At 47.3% G+C, this 17,632-nt stretch overlaps 1 protein-coding gene across 1 annotated transcript in view; it reads left to right on the top strand.

The window, feature by feature from the left end:
• Positions 1–17,632, top strand: part of LOC147879588 (regulator of nonsense transcripts UPF2) — a 96,075-nt gene that overhangs the window by 73,295 nt on the left and 5,148 nt on the right. Inside the window, exons 13-15 of the mRNA XM_087371512.1 lie at positions 4,510–4,761; positions 4,874–5,092; positions 5,670–5,840. Of these exons, the coding sequence (XP_087227638.1) occupies positions 4,510–4,761; positions 4,874–5,092; positions 5,670–5,840 (642 nt within the window). The remainder of the gene's footprint in view (positions 1–4,509; positions 4,762–4,873; positions 5,093–5,669; positions 5,841–17,632) is intronic.

The raw sequence follows: 17,632 nt of genomic DNA, 5'->3' as shown, positions 1-17,632 counted from the left end.
AGCCCCTTTTGAAGTCATATATGGGAAGGTGATTTTGCCACCTATATTAAGGACTAAAGATGAAATATTTGCAGCTGATCAGTTTGTAAGAGACCTCCAGACAGCTTACAGCCAAGTTCGGACAGCAATTGAAAGGTCTCAAGAGAAACATAAAAGAGCTGCAGATAAACATAGGAGACAGTTGGATCTCAAGGAAGGGGACTGGGTACTTTTAAAGTTTGAAAAAGCTAGGCTCCGCAAGTTTAAAGGCAAACAGAAAGTGTATGCAAAGTTATCTCCCAGATACTATGGCCCTTTCAGGGTTACAGAAAGAATAAATGAGGTTGCATACAGATTAGCATTGCCAGAGCATTGGAGGATTCACAATGCATTTCATGTGAGTCTTCTCAAGAAATTTCAAGGACCAGAGCCTACAGAACCAGTATCAGAGGATCCACCAGAAGTGGATGAGCTGGAGGAAGTCCTTCAGCCAGAGCAAATTGTGTACCATACTGTACGTAAAGGCCCTCAGCGTAAGGAATTTTACAGGTATCTTGTAAAATTCAAGAATTATACGGCATTAGATGCCAAGTGGATGGACGAAGACATGTTATCCGATCATCCACAGCTTTTGGATGTTTACAAGGAAGCTTTTCAATTGAGGTCAACTGAATAGAAGCCGAGGGGATGTCACCACAATGTAAATATCCTAAGTCAAAGTACAGTTGACCATTTATTTGATCTTAATTAAAGAATGTTATATGTGTTAATTACGGTCAAAGAGTTATTTTAATGGTCAAAGGATTGACTACGGTCAAAGATACTTGACTCCAGTCAAGTAAACCTGACTACGGTCAGAGAATGTTGACTTTGGTCAACAAGACTTGGCATGCGCCAAGAGGGTTAACCCCGGTTAACCAAGATGTGCCAACTCCGGTTGGAGAGACTTGGCTATAATTAAGGCGCCTTGACCTTTGGTCGAAGCTCTTTAATTATAATCAAGAGTGTTGACCTCGGTCAACCAGAGAATATATATATATATATATATTTATTATATATATATTTGTTTAGATGTGCACATGTGTTCAGTGGGGACGCCCACCGTGACTAGGATTAGTCCACAGTGTGTTATTTGCATGCAAAGCGCTAACAATTAATGGGTACCATGGTGGTGCGCTTTAATTAATTGTTGCAGGTACTAGGAAGGATTATTTTCCTAAGCGAGATGGAGCCTGACAAGCACCTAGGAAGCGGTTCGTGTGACCGAGAGCCTGGAAGACTCCAGAATAGCCCTAAGTGGCTTGTAATAAGAGTTAGTCTAGATTGTAGACAAGTGGCATGTTGCCAATTTGAATGGGGTTTGAAGCCCTTGTAAAGAAAGATTTCTTTTCACGTATGAGAGGAGAGAGACTTACGAGACAGCTTCCTGCTGAATCTTTGTAACAGTTTTTCTGAAAGTAATAAAGACCTTCGGGGGGGTCCAGCCCGACAATTTGTCCTGGGCCCTAGTGTTTGTCCAGAGAGAGGGAGAGCTTTGGAGAAGGGAGAGCTGTGGACAGTTTTTAATTCAGTTTTGGTTGTAGGAGAAGACTGAGGAGGACGAGGAGGGGGCTGAAGCTGCGGGTCTGGAGAAATGGGGTGCAGATGGGGGATGGCCTGGGGCTGAATGGGAAGAGGCTGGGGAGAGGAGGAGAGGGGGACCTGAGTCTGTGGAGGGCGGGCTACCGTCGAAGAAGATGCTCTCCCAGGTCCCTGGGGCGGCTGCCTGTCAGGTCTCCGAGGTGCAGCTGCAGGTTGGGTAACCTCAGCCTCTTTGCCTTTATCAGAAATCTTCTTGTTCTTTCCCCTTTTCCTTCTAACCTCAGTCCAGCCGCCAGCTAACTCTGGTCCGGGCTCCGGCTGCCTCTGCTCCTCCTGGCGTGGCTGCCCGGAGGGGGGGGGGAGGGAGCGGAGAGGGGGGGCGGGGGGGGGTCGAGAAGAGCTGGCGAAGCGTGGACAAGCAGCCGCCAGGTGCCCGAAGCCGTGACACCTCAAACACTGCCCTGGCTGTCCGGTGACTACCATGCTCTGGGTGATGCTGCCGGCATCTGTCACGATCTCGATCACTGTCGGGAGAGTCGCAGGATCCGCCACAGCCACACGGACTCGGGGGGCTCCTGCCGTAGTCACCGCATCGGCGAAAGTATCGTGCATAACCCAGCCAAAGTGGGAGCCCAGGTCCCTGACAATCGGCCGTAGCTCAGCAGCAAGACCTGGAAAAACTAGCGTCACTGGATGACGAGGTATACGGAACCGAGCATCAAAATCCGCTGCGCTAAATCCGCGATACCACGGGACTATCATGACAATCTTTCCATCCACAGTCGTGGGGGAGCCAGCAACGCATTGGAGAGTTTGAGCCAGAAGATGCCCCTTCCCATAAGGGCCACCTCCTCAATATGGCCGTCCTCTAGCATGAGGGTGGACTGGAGCCAGTCCCTGATGGCTGATCTGGAGGGGGAATGTCCAATGACTCTGCCATAAACAGAGGTAAGGGCAAAGTCATTGGCAACCTCCTGAACTCGAGATGATTGTTGCTCTGTCAGGATGACGCGGTAGGCATCTGGAGAGGGGGGGTCCGTCTGGGCCTCCGGTTCCGGGCAAGGGGCCGCCATACCGCCAAGACAAACTGCGAGGCTTCCGATGAGGAAAAGGCTGCCACCCAAAAAAAAGGGGAGGGAGTAGATGCGGGAGGGTGGAGCTTGGGTGTGGCGGGAAGGATGGAGGGCGGGGGGCGGAGGAAGCGGGATGGGGGGGGCAGGAAGCGGAGATGGCGCGGGGTGGAGGAGTGGGGCGGGGATCGGGGGCGGTGGAGAGGAGGCGGGAACGGAAGCGGGGGCGGGGGAGAGGCGGAGTGGGGCGAGAGGCGGACGGGGGGAAGGGTTAAAAAAAAAAAAAAGTGGAGCGGGGGGGCGGGGGGCGGAGAGCGGGAAGGGGAGACGGGGGTGAAATGGAGGGGGGGGCGGTGAGGCGAAAGGGGGCGAGGGCGGGGGGCGAGGGCGGGGTGGGCGGAGCGGGAGGGTGTGAGTGGAGCGGAAGCGGGGAGGGGTGGAGCGGAGGGGCAAGGGGGAGAGACGGAGCGGGGGGGGGTGTGCGTGGCGAGGGGGGGCGGAGCGAGGCGGGGAGGGTGAGGCGGGGTGAGGGGGTGTGAGTGGAGCGGAAGCGGGGAGGGGTGGAGCGGAGGGGCAAGGGGGAGAGACGGAGCGGGGGGGGTGAGCGTGGCGAGGGTGAGCGGAGGTGCGAGGGGGGGTGAGGCGGAGGTGAGCGGGGATGGCGAGGGAGGGGGAGGTAGAGGTACGGAGGGGGAGGGGGAAGCTCGCAGGAGCTTACGGGTTTCGCCGGCCCCCTAGTCTAGCTTCTCAAGGTCCTTGAAATTTCACCCAACACTACTAGGGCTCACCTCTGTAGGAAGATGGCGACTACCCCGACAATGGAACCACTGAAACTAGCGTTAAATAAACAAAAGGGCAGTGATCTTCTACTCAATCATAAACTTCATAAATAGCCACATTGCACGCTTCAGTCGCTTCAACCACTTGACACAACTTAGAAACAAACTTCAACAACAACAAAGTGAGGCTAGAATGCCCCTGCTCAATGAAAATAGTACATAGTGCACCCACTGGCTCCTAATGCCTTGGTGCCCCTTACGATATTATTTAATGCTTCTGAGTGGAAATGCTTTACAACAGGGGTTCAACCCTACACTTTTTCTCTCTGCAAATCCTCTACCTGTCTGCAAGGCATCCAATCTAGGTGCACCACTAGAATTCCAACTAGCAAGGCATACTTAGGCATCCACTTCTGATCTGACCCAATTGAGAGGCATTCAGGCATCCACACCATTGGCAAACTGAGCTTAAGGGAGCCTCAAGGCTATTACATGCATCCACACTGTCCTTAGGCCTACCAAAAGAACACCCTTGCATCTTGGTGCCAAAAAGCTGCAAAGCAAGAAAGAACAAGAAAAAACAGAACCTGGAACCAATTCCCGCTGTCTGTGGCAGAGGGGCGAGCTCTTTCCTCGCACCTATCCTTTGTCCAAGCTCCCCGCAGGATGTAGGTGACTTCCAGCAATCAAGATAAGAGAGAAATGAAGATAGAGAGCGGAGGGTGAGCAAGAAAGAGCTGTAGAGGATCTTGAGCTTGCAGATCTGCCTCAAAGCCTCAGCACTGAGATCTGGCCTTCAATCCTCGCTTCCAGCAGCCTCAGCAGCCGCCTTGGGTTTTGTAAAATTTGATTCCATGTTTCATGTTCAGGAATGAAAATTTTAAAGCATGTTTAGCAAGTTCAGGAGTAAGGGTAAATTACCGTGCATGCTTAGGTGCACGTGTGTTGCGCATGTGAGTGTGTGGATCAACATGCATATACGAGGACTTGTTTTAGCAATAATGGGTCATGAATCAGATCCGCCAAAAAGAGTACATTAATCACTTAAAGTCCACATGATACTTACTCATCCAGACATCTAATGTGGGTCTTTGTTGCAGTGTTGCCTGGATGATTTTTCTCACCATAATATTGATGTGGCCTGCAACTTGCTAGAGACGTGTGGCCGTTTTTTGTACCGTTCTCCAGATACAACAATTAGAATGGGCAACATGCTTGAGATTATTATGAGACTCAAGAATGTCAAGAATCTGGATGCACGTCACAGCACCATGGTCGAAAACGCTTACTATCAATGCAAACCGCCTGAGAGATCAGCTAGAATTCTGAAGGTCCGTCCACCACTGCATCAGGTATGTCCACAGGCTACATGAAGCTCATAGATGCCTGGCTTGTCATTGAAATTTTGTACTTTCTAAGAGTTGTATGGACAGTAAATTAATGACTGATTTTTATTGTATGCAGTACATACGAAAGCTACTATTTGCAGATTTAGACAAATCTTCTATAGAGCATGTATTACGACAACTTCGCAAGCTACCTTGGAGTGATTGTGAACGGTACATTTTGAAATGTTTCATGAAGGTCCACAAAGGGAAGTTCAGCCAAGTGCATTTGATTGCATCTCTGACTGCTGGGCTCAGCCGCTACCATGATTCTTTTGCAGTTGCAGTTGTTGATGAGGTAGTTCTTGCTTTGCAGATTTTGATATCGTATGGTGTTTTTTCATTTAGATTGTCATTGGTCCCACTTGATGTTTCCCATTTGTAGTCTCCTTGGCCTCTTCCATTAAAATTCTATCATATTATTGTGCTTCAATTATTAGATGACATGCATTATTGATCATAATAACTGCTATGATATACTTTGAAATAAAATGCTGAGTTTAGATTTGAAAAATATTTTAAAGTTTGGAACTTCAATCATTCGAAACAATGCAACTCTCCTGTTTAGAGTTACTAGCATTGGTGCTGATTGTTATGTATTGTTGCCATCACATGGATGGATCCACATGTTATAAGTACTTTTCTTAAACTGTGCTGAATCCAATTCTAGATGATGTGGTCGTCATCCCTCTTGGAATGAGTATGTATGAAATCCCTCCCTTTCAACTGATAATACTTTCTTGGGAAGCTATCAAATTCATATTCTTGGCTCACAGCAATTCCAATATTGTACTGCATGGGTCAATTTTTACCATCCTTGAACATGGGGTTTAATGTTCAATGGTCGCTAAAATAATATAGTCTTGCTTGCTCAGGTCCTAGAAGAAATAAGGGCGGGTCTTGAGCAAAACGAATATGGCTTGCAGCAGAAACGCATTGCACATATGCGCTTTCTTGGAGAGCTCTACAACTATCGTCTTATTGATTCATGTGTGATATTTGATACACTTTATCTTATCATATTTTTTGGGTATGGAACATCTGAGGTAAGACAATCAATTGTTTATTGCCTGAAATTTGGTGATTTACACAATGGATTCCATATTACTCTTTATATATTTATTTTGGTGCTTGAAGCGGTTGTAGTTGTACAAGAAAGTTGGGCTCTAACTCTTGTTGCTTGCTCCTCCTTACAGTTAAGGTTGAACTTGAACTCACCACATGTGAACATAAAGAGGGTCATCGCAAGTGGCTTTAGTTTCTACAGATTTTCATATAACATGCGCATAATCCATTAAGATGCCTAAAAGTAGGACAAATCTGTAGATGTATGGCGATTTTAGCAAAATGATAATAGCATGCAACTGTTGTCCAAAAATGAAAGTTATGAAAAATTGGGAGATGGAATCAATACGAAATTCCAGTCACTAAAAGTAGCATATCAACCTAGGTCATATAAAAGCCTACTACAAAGAGGAGATATTTCTTACAAGTATTTAACAAAATTTGTAGAACGTTTGGCAAAAGAAAGCGCCCCCCCCCCCCCCCCCCCCTTCTCCGGTGGGCCCTCCCTCCCTTCTCTTCCTGGTTTACTGCCCTCATCTCTTTTCTCGCCTGCGTTTCCTTTTTTTGTTGAAGCAAGCCTCCTACGGGTGTCTTTGTAATGAACTATGCTTTACACTCGGCTATCAATGTTGAGCAAGAAATTGCAGATCTAATCAAGGCAGATGCAGTGTGGCAGGACAAAGAATGCGGCCCATTTACGATTCTTATGAATAACAAATTGAGGTTCAGGTAGAAAACGAGTACTTGGCCACCAAAGAATGGTGAATTGTCACATGGCGGCATAGAATCAAGCCAAGCTTGTGTAGATCTGAGCAGCAAAGGAGGCGACAACCTCAAAGAGCCTGGTCAAGGCAGGAAATAGGCTCCAACATAAGGTGACGAACAGGTGACAGCCTGAATAGGTAGAAATCAGCGGCCTGTTTCAAGAAATCTCCACCAAACAGTCCGAAGCTGCTTAATGGTGTTCGTAGTCAGAAATGGGCCAGAATAGGCAAGGCTGAGTTGATGGGCAGATCCATGAGAAGGAAGTTGGTGAGCTACAATTGAGTTGCCAAGATGATTGTCTGCCATGAAGAGTGAGTTTACCAATGTTTGGCATGGAGCAAAGATCACCATGCTCTGATACCAATTGTTGGAGATGGAGATTGGATGCACATGTATTACATGGATTATGCAAAATCAGTACAAATGATACCAAGAATGGTGTATGTGCGCCCCCCCCCCACACACACACACATCAGGGTGTGTGCACATGCATTGGGGAGGAAACCTCCAAAGTAACGGTAAAAGGTGCCCCAAGCTACTCACCCTAGTTCACTAGCACCACAACAGGAAGTCTACAAAAACTACAACCCTAAAAGGTAGAAACCCTAATTTGACTTTACCATACCTTATTTATCATGAGGTCAAATACAATACTCAGACACTCTACTTTGATCTACTCTTCAAGTTAGAGGAGCCACATTACCGAGTAACGGCTCATTTGGCCCATAGAGTGGGTCCCTACACATCAGGGAGGAATTTGGTTGTCTTGTTCAGATTTGACCTTATCTTGAGACAGACTCAGGGTTCGCTTCAAATCAGTGGTCTAGCTTTGGCAGTCAGATTTGGTGATTCGGCAGACATTTGCACTTAGACTTTGTCGACCATTTACGATGGCCAACAATGATGCTTTTGGATGCTCTCTACTGAGGAGAAGTACGATGGCACCAACTATCCATTATGGTCATACATATTCTTGTTTGCCAGAGCTTTCAGAACATGGTTTCTGGCATTGAGACATGCCTTGTCGTGCCAGCAACCCAGTCTAGTGCTTTGGAGGGTGAATCTGCATCCGGTATGATAGCAGATTCCACCGCACCTCCTACACCAAAGCAAGCTCGATGGGGTGGCAAAGATGCAAATGCACATGCATTGATTGCAATGTGAGTGAAGAGGGATATTATCCCACATATACAATCATGCAAGGCTGCCAAGGAGGTATGGGATGCACTTGCAGGTTTATACTACTTTGGGCAATGAAGCGGGGGGTTGCATATTTTTGGAGGCAGCTTGAGTTCTTACATTTGCAAGAAGGAGACTCTATAGATTAGTTTCTTACTAAAATTAAAGACCTTAGAGAGCAGTCAGCCAGTATGAGTGAGGGTTCATTGGTGCCGACGGTTGTCAATGCATTGCCAGAAACTTATCATAGTTTTACCTCTATGATGAACAATAAATGCCCTCGCATTCCATGAACTGGTTTTTGTGCTCTTGCAGGAAGAGCAAATCAAGGCAGGTCAGTGTTGTATGTTCAGGATAAGCTTGTATTGCCAGTCAGAGAGGCAAGGGAAAAGCCTCATCACATGAATGCAGTAAGCCCTGTTAGATATGTGTCTTCTGTGTTAGTATTGTGTGTGACCATGTGACCTCGTGTGTGTGTTGTGTGCGTGATCATTTAGAGAAGAGATTCCTGAAGTGATTATAGGATCTGGAGATGCTCCTCCACGATCTCATCTGTGATATAATCACCTGTATTCTCAGCCTATTTAGAGGCTTCTGCCACAGTAATCGATTATGGTTGATTCGTGCAACACCTCTCTCTCTCCATGGCGGTTTCCCAATTCAGTTTGTCACTTCATCATTTCAGCAACACTCTGCTTCAGAAGCTCATGCATCACTATTCTAAGACAAGCTTCATCTGCCGTCAACCTTGTCAAATTTTATCACAGGCTGCATGCTGGTAGTCCATCGCTTCTGATTGTGCTTCAATTTTTGTGACGGGCTACATGCTGGGGCGCTCGTGATGGCGATGCTTCTTTTGCAAGGCCTATTGTCTTTACCTTCAGTCATACCTCGCTTGTGACACTCTTCTATCTACAAAAATGGGACACATAACTTGGACATCGATCACAGTCGTGGAGTCTGCAAAGGTGGAGAGCAGCTAATGCTACCTAGAAGTGGTCATTGATGAGGACATGGCTGCTCTGCTATCCTAGCCAGGCTTTGTTTTTTGAAGATGCTATCAAGCTGCCCTGCCCAGGGTATTGATTTCGCCACCATTTCTGAAGGGATTACTTGTGTAGCTAATTACATTTGTGGAGGATAAAGCATCTTTGTGAAAGCCTTTGCCATATTTTTTGGACGTGATTGTCTCCCTACAAGCATTTCGCTGCTCCTTCTACAGCTGCCCCGCTTCAGAGCCTGCTGTCCACATTTTTCCTTTGCTGGAAACGATCTCTTCTCTGCCAGTTTTTACATAATCAATTTTTACTTCAACATGGCATCTATTGGCATCACAAAATATTGCACCTCAATATAGAAGTTTTCCGGTAGTGGATTTGCTCTTTGCAAGACCAAGATGCAGCTCCTCCTCATACTGAAGAATCTGAGCAAGTCTGCAACCACACAGCTCAACATGCGGCGCAGCTCAACGAAAAGGAGAGTGCATCGGCGATTATTGGCCTCGATCTCTCTGCTAATATTCAGCATCAATTCGACTGCCAAACAAATATGGACTGGCCTCGAAGCAACCTTTGGTGGTAATTTAAATAATTCCAAAGATGCTATTGTATAGTGTAACGCATCAAGGGTCAGATACTCTCAAGCAACACTTAGATGCTCTTGGTCTTCTGTTTCACTAGGCTATCACTCTCAAATGTCAAAAACAAAACACAAGGGAGCTAGAACGCTCCTGCTCAAAGACACAGTACACTGATTGGCCCCAAATCAGTTGGCGCCCCTTGCGGTATTTCTTTATTAATTATTGCACTGAAAGCAGATTACAACAAGCCCTGTAGGCATCCCAAATCACATCCTGTAGGGACAGTTATAACTGTCCCTAACAGCCAGTAGTAGTGGCCTTATCCACCGCATCATTTCTGGGACTGTCTGTTTCTGACTGGTATCCGATTGAGGTCAGAATACCATCGAATGTTGTTATAAGCTGATCATCACCCCTTGCATGAGGGTCATTATTGCTATCTACTGAAGTACAAACTATACGCAATGTCTCTACTCTACAAACGATTGTCTCTGTTGGAAAGGTCACCTCCCCATGTGTAAGCCCCCATATGAGGAGAGCATGGGCGAGGTAGACCAGGGGATATTGGGGCTGCCACACGGGCAGCACATGAGCTGCCATGTGGGCAGCACACAGCAAAAGGTAAAGGCTGCCACATGGGCAGCACACAGGCTGCCATGAGGGCAGCTATCCAGACATGGCCAATGGACTAGCAAAAAGGGTACCTGGCAAGTCATGGAGCTCCTGATGTACGGGGCAGACACGTGGACATCAGGGACCTGCAGCAGCCTGATTGCACAGGGATTTCCAGCAAGGACAGACAGCGCTTCAGTATGGAGAAGGTATGGGATGTACGGGGCTGGTATAGCCTGGCAGGAGGCAAGGATGTTGCAGCAGAGAGGCGCAACCATGGCGCTGCAAACAGGGCAGGCTGGAGTCTGCAGGAAGGCCCGCGATAGGGCGCATATGGCCTGGGCCAGTGGCATAGTGCCACGTGGCAAGGTGGGTACAGATGGGCCAGCAAGAGGGCCCTTGTAGGGCTGGTTGGGCTGAGCCAACCAGGTCGGTTGGCCAGCCAACCTAGCAGACCAGCCAGTCGGCCCATTTAGGGCTGGCTGGTCGGTTGGTTCAAGGGGGCCTTGAGCCCTATAAAAGCAGAGGCCTTGGGCCTCATTCTATCATCCAACTGTCAGCAAGGAAAGGAGCAGACAGGAGCAGCCAGAAGCCACTCCCTTGGGCCTCACACTGGGGTGAAGGAGAGTGGAAGGTGTGCTGCAGACTGAGTTCCCTAGAGGCTGGACCTTGGCTGTCTTCTAGGGCAGCAAGGTGTTGTGATCATCATACCTTCTGGAGAAGCCATTCACAAGCAGGTTGGAGCAGTGGAAGAGCTATCTTGGGGCCTACATTCAGGAGGACAAGGGGACCTGTGTGCTGCAGACAAAGCTTGGTAGGGGCTGCCCACCTATGTTGATTCACAAGCAGTAAGATGGAGAAGAACACACTAGACGGAAAGTCTACAGAAGCGCGAGGTGGAGCACGCGGGCTCGAGTCTAGAGATAGCCAGCAGATAGGAGAAGTACCTTGTGGTAAGATCAGAGGACCGCACCATTGGTGGGACTATGGATCTATCTCTTTTGTATTGTGTCCATAGTTTTGGACGGAAATATATTATTTTGGTGGTTTCTCTATCTGGCTGGTTCATTGTCTATTGATGAGTCTGCACATCTATTTTATGCACATAAGTTAAGTACCTTGTGGTAAGATCAGAGGACCACACCATTGGTGGGACTATGGATCTATCTCTTTTGTATTGTGTCCATAGTTTTGGACGGAAATATATTATTTTGGTGGTTTCTCTATCTGGCTGGTTCATTGTCTATTGATGAGTCTGCACATCTATTTTATGCACATAAGTTAAGAAGTCTATGATTCCATCCCACACCACACTGTGTGAGCTCTTGGGCATTACTATCAGTCTTCCGTTGTGCGTACCCTCTGTTGGGTCATTTCTAACAGTCTCGGCTATTTGCATGTTTTGTATTATCTCTTCCTTTTCCGACATTAGTCAGATTTAAGTCCGACCCTGGCATTTCCATTGCCAGGAGTGGATATGCGTAGGTGTTTTTCAGTCTTTTGGAGACACGACTAATAGCATGTGACTTACACAATTGTCAGTAAATTAGAATATAAGAAGAACAAATGTTTTTACTGGCCTCAGCTAATCGATCGCTTCTGCCAAGAAAAAGCCCGCAATTGGCTATGACTAGTAAAAACAAATCAAGAGATTGACGCAATATGAGGGTCACTGGACCTAAAAAGAGCAAAATTTTTTTGTTGGCCTCAACCAATAGTGGGTTTTCGTCAGGCAAAATCCCACGATTGGTTGAGCCCAGCAAATTTTTCTTCTTCTTTTCAAATCCATTGACCCTCATAAGACTTAAAAAGATTTTTTTTTTACTGGCCTTAGCCAATCGTTGGATTTCACCCTTTGAAAGCCCACGATTGATTATGGCCAATAAAACAAATTTCATTCTTTAGGCTCTATTTTCCCATGGCCTTTGTTTTCAAAACCATTGCATGGACTAACCTCCATGGGGGCATCTGAAAGTGAAGTGCTACTCTAACTCGATCTCCCAGTGATCGCATAGATTGTAGATGCGGCCCTCTCTGGGTATGTGATTCGCCTGACGACTCTCAATGCGGAGGCGGCGTGATGACACACAGAACTGTCTGATTGACATCCTCAAGGACTGGCGGAGGTGGATCCGTGTGTATCATAGATCGATGAAGCCATCGTGTGTAATCCATATAGCCCTAGGGTCTCAAACCATCTACATGTGCGTGCATACCAACACTTGTGATCGTCCTCTGCCACCAGTGCCATGGAGGAGAACAAGGCCATTGAAGGAAGCCTACGTCGCCCTATGGTGCAAGAGCCATACTATATAATGTGGTAAAGATACATGAAAGCCTAAAACGCCGCATCGAGGTATAGAGGGGATGCTCCGAACTCAGCGAGGACTATTTGATGTGGTATTGAGGGCTTATTGCAAATCATCCGTGAAAGCATGAGAACCTGAAGCCTCTCAACTAAAGACTTGTTTGTCTTTGATAGGTTTGCCCCCAGCAAGGGCTGCCATACATGCGTGTTGGTCGGACCAAAGAGTCAAAGAGAAGGGTTTTGTCTAGGGGTCCGAAGTGAGAATGAAAACATTGCCTCTCGAGTCTGGTTAGTGCGGCATACCAGTGGCTCAATCGGGCCTGTAGTGCTGGTCGCATCCGAAGATGGGGCTGGAGAAAAGGACCCCCAAGTAAGTGTAGGATGCAACCAACTCCATTGGCAGCCCTCCGTAGGTGAACTATGTATATGGCTGCCCGTGACATATTGAAGATCATGACCTTGGTTTTACCAAGGTTGACCTTCAAATCATGCGTCTCCAAAAGGTATGGAGTGCATCTAAGTGTTGCTGGAGACCCACTGCAAAGGAAGAAAGCAAGATCACATCATTTGCGTAGAGGAGAATCTAGAGCAAGGAACCTCCCAGGGAACAACTAGCCCCTCCTGATATCCCAATAAAGGTCTCAAGATCATCTATGTAGAGGCGGAACAAGATTGGTGACAATGGACAACCTAATGAACCCCAATGGTGCTCATGATCTCCTCTGTCCACCTTGCACCTGTCCGGACCAGACTTGAGACTCTCTCATAAAGTGCCATGACTACTGAAGTGGTCTCCTGGTCTATTCCAACTCTTGTAGACGTTTGATGAGTCGGGCCCTCGGCACTGTGTCAAACGTCCATAAAGCAAGAATTAACTCTCTATCTTCGTGCAAGAATTAACTCTCTATCTTCGTGCTCTGGCCTCCTCGATAATTCTCTTGAGAGTAAGTATATGATCCATGGTCCTATGATCTATTTGGAAGCCTGCCCGTCCCACTTTGTGAAACCTCGAAGCTCTGCCACAAGCTTAACTTTTGGGTCACGTACCAGCCACCATCTTGGAGTAGTAGGAGAGAGCCAAAGTACCTCGCATAGATACCACGCCTATGGATTATGTGATCGGCTCTGTGACTTTCACACTGGGATTTCGGGAGCATCGGATTGAGGGGGCCTGGTGATAGGACGGGACCCCAAATGAGCGCAACCTCTCATCATTGGCTTCTGAGACACCAAGGCCCGTACTGCATAGACGATCAACCTTGCGGGCTCACCCAAGGATGTACTTGGATGATGACCTTACGGATGTACTTGGATGATGACCTTACGCCTCTATAGGTGAAGGAGAGGTGTACCCTCATACAACAATGGGATGATGTTTGCAAGGAGGGGAAGTGGACAATAGTCTGAGAGGAGCGGTTTGTGATAGGTCCCCCATGAGCATTTGGTGGCCCCCTACATAGGGGAGCGGGGTGTATGAAATGATTGCCTCGCAGGCTCTTGTTTGGTGACATCCACCCACCTCGAAGTCTCCACAATGGATGACTGCATGGTGGCTATTTGTGCCTCAGCTGTCTCAACTACTAGCCCATCGCGATTGCCACCTCCTCTCGTGGCTCAGGCTATGGATGAGACGCTTGTGTTGTGTCTCTCGTGTGCGGAGGCGGTGTATCTCAAGGAGAACATGGTCCCAAGACTCCTGTGGTATCGTGTGACTATGGAGCATGTATGGGTGTGGTGTGAAAGGGGATTGGATGACGGGAGCAGAGAAAAATGAGGGGACATCTAGAGTGTGGACGTGGTGAGGCCGATTGAGGAAGGGAATGATGGCTGGGTGAGGGGTTAGGGTGAGAGATAAGAGGCAAACTGTGGTTGGGCATAGTGTGTTGGACTAAGGGGAGCTGCCCCTAGTCTGGACAATGAGGACGAGGATGCTGCAAAATCTGGTGCTGCCCCTTGTACTTTCACACCCAAAAATAGTGGTGTCGTCACATCCAAGGGTGACGCAATGGATGTCAGTCACGAGGAAAGTGATGCTTGGGACGAGGATGGTGATGTAGAGGTCAAGGTCGCTGAAGCTGCCATCCCCGAATGTGGTGTTGCAGTCCCCTTCGAGATCGGTGTATGTAGAGGCTGATGTAGATGTTAGAAATTGTTTGGGAATAGGTTTTATTTGATGTCTTTTGTGTAGTAGTGCTATCAACTTGTAGACCAGTGTGGTTGTTATGCTTGTTCACATCCTCGATAGTGAGTTGCTTCTGTTGTTTCTCTTCCTATTTGAGTCTCTCTTTCTCCTATCTCCTGGAGAGTAAATTTAAAGTCTTTAAAAGACCGAAGGGTCTATGAGACTGAAAGAGCCTGATACAATGACATGAAAGGGTGGAGCCTCTAAGCGGGCATCAACATCCAATATGAATACAACATGTCCATAATCATAGAGAGACCAATACATAAGAAAAATCTCTCTGATCCCATGGAGAGCTGTGATGTGGCATCACTGTTATGATCATTTGGAAGATGGCGGAGGGGGCAAGCCTAAGTGGAAACCTGGCGATGTGTGAGGCTGCTGTAGCATGAAGCGTGTGATGGGTTGTTGACAATGGTCGATATGTGTGATCCACTTGGTCTTCTATATGCGGACACGTGCCATTGTCACTCCCGTCTATCGTTCCTACGATTTGGTGAGCATGGAGGGAAGGTCCCTCAATTTGATATGCGTGTCAACTAGTTGGTGGGTTTGCCATGTCTCTCTCTCAAGTCCCCAGGTCCGCCCTCTCCTTGAAGTTTGATTGGAAAAACTCAATGATCATGCTCTAAGTGGATGTATACCGTGATCTCGCCTATGTGCCCTGGTTGTATACCGTGATCTCGTCAATATGTCCCAAGTAAATACACCCTATGTTGAATGGCCTCATCAATGAAAGTGGCAGTGCATCGTTGATTTGGGTAAGGCAAGAAACTAGAAAGTGCTCAGAAGCGATAGCGACCTCGGATCTCATAGTTTATAGGACATTTGGAAATGAAGTGCTCCTCCGACTTGATCCCTTGTTGATCACATAAGGTACAAATGCGACCCTCTTTGGGTATGAGCATGTATATCTTGGTGGGTCAATGAAGCCCTCTTTTGAAATCCGTAAGCAGTGATTCCAGTAGAATTTCAGCTTCACATGAGGCTCGTTGGGTGCCAACCAGGTCCTGAATTTGTGTAGCTACATGATATCCTCTCGAATAGACTGGTTCACCTCGTGATCTATGAGTAGAATAGAGGGTCCCTCAACGCTATATTGAAAGGGAGGTAATCTATCCATGTGGAGCCCCAAAGTCTCAAACCATTTGGATCTGCATGCATACCAACACCTCTGATCTCCCTCAGCTACCAAAGCCATGGATGAAGATAGGGCCAGCCATGGTAGACTACGTCGGCTTGTGGTACAAGACCATCATCTCTTACGTTGTGAAGGTATGTGATAACGTGAAATGCTGTGTCAAGCTGTAGTAGGGATACTCCAAATTGAGCTACCAAAGCCATGGATGAAGATAGGGCCAGCCATGGTAGACTACGTCGGCTTGTGGTACAAGACCATCATCTCTTACGTTGTGAAGGTATGTGATAATGTGAAATGCTGTGTCAAGCTGTAGTAGGGATACTCCAAATTGAGCTAGGACTAAATGATGCGAGACTGAGGGCTTACTTCGGATCATCAATGATAGCAAGAGAACCTGAAGCCTCTCCACTTGAGCCCAATTTAGATCTAATAGGTTTTTCCCCTGCCATACATACCCATTGGGTGGACCAAAGAATTAAAGAGAAGAGACTTGGTCTGGGGATTTTGGAAATCAGAATGAAAGCACTACCACTCAAGTCTAGCAAGCACGACGTATCCTCTGCTCAGGTCTAGCAGCACTGCGTATCCTCCTACTCAAGTCGCATCGTGAAAATTGGGTTAGAGAAAAGGACCCCAACGTAAGTATAGGATGTATACATATACACATACATGTATGTGGGTATATGTATATGTACCATATACATGTGTGTGTGTACATACACTCACCCAAAAAGTGTGCACACATACACACACTCACATATACTGACACACATGCACACATGTATGTGTATATGTACATGTGCGTATTCTAAACCGTTACACGATTTCACTCACATACTTGGTTTGGGATATGACCGTTTATCTCTTGGTCCCTCTAGACCTCAATTAATGCATAAAGCCATGGTCCGCAAAGCATTTGATACGGTTCCGAGAGCCAGCCTCCGCTGGTGCCTACAGGATTTGGGTTATGACCAGGAGATCATTTTAGCTGTCATGGCACTTTACAAGAGAGTCTCAGGCAGAGTCCGAGTAGGGTCTGGGGTAGACGAGATCATGAGCACGATTGGGGTCAAACAAGGGTGTCCTTTATCACCTACCCTGTTTGGCCTCTACATTGACGAGCTCGAGATAGTAATGCAGACACTGGGGGGGGGGGAGGAATGCTCTGTTGTTGGCATGTTGATCCGGATATTGCTGTATGCAGATGACGTGGCACCTTTGTCTTCCTCAATAGAGGGCCTCCAGAGACACCTTGACGCACTACAGTTTTTTTGTGTCTCATGATTTGAAGGTCAACCTTGGTAAAACCAAGGTTATGATCTTCAATACATCTCCTATTGTCATGCACCAGGAGCAATTCACGTTTGATGGGTCACCTGTTGAGATAGTTTTGTCATACACGTATCTTGGGGTTGTCTTCTCTGGATCCATCTTCACTATGCCACTTGTGGTTCAAGCCCGCCTGTGCAGGGGATACGCTTCATTGGTTAGACTAGAGAGGTAGTGCTTCCGTTTGCACTTTCAAGATCCACGGATCAAGGGGCTGCTTTTTGACGCCTTGGTCTGCCCAGCGGGGATGTATGGCAGCCCTTGCTGGGGGACCAGACTTGTCGGATATAGAGTGGGCTCGTGTGGAGTGGCTACAGGTTCTCATGCTATGGCGGATGATTCGCGGTAAGCCATCCGTTCCGCACCAGATCATTCAGGCTGAGTTTGGGTCATCCCCATTATAGCTAGATGCCGCATTTCAGGATATCACGTATCTGTATCGAGTTAGGGAGTACGAGGATTACACTTCTGGGCACAATAGACTACCATGGCTATCTGTGAGAATCTTTTACAGCTACACACATTTCGGATCTGACGAGTTTCTAGTGAAGCTCAGCTTCTACAAGGATCACTGCTTGCATATCATAGAGGAGGGTTTCATTGACCCACCAGCATACATGCAAATCCACTTACCCCACTCACTGAGTATCTCTATTGGGCTGTTTCGGGTCTCTTCAC

The sequence above is a fragment of the Dipteris shenzhenensis genome, chromosome 33 (assembly GCF_047967505.1).
Source record: "Dipteris shenzhenensis isolate YYH24624 ecotype China chromosome 33, Dip_SZ_1.0, whole genome shotgun sequence".
NCBI classification, from domain to species: Eukaryota; Viridiplantae; Streptophyta; class Polypodiopsida; order Gleicheniales; family Dipteridaceae; genus Dipteris; species Dipteris shenzhenensis.
This window is presented reverse-complemented; position numbering and strand designations above follow the sequence as displayed.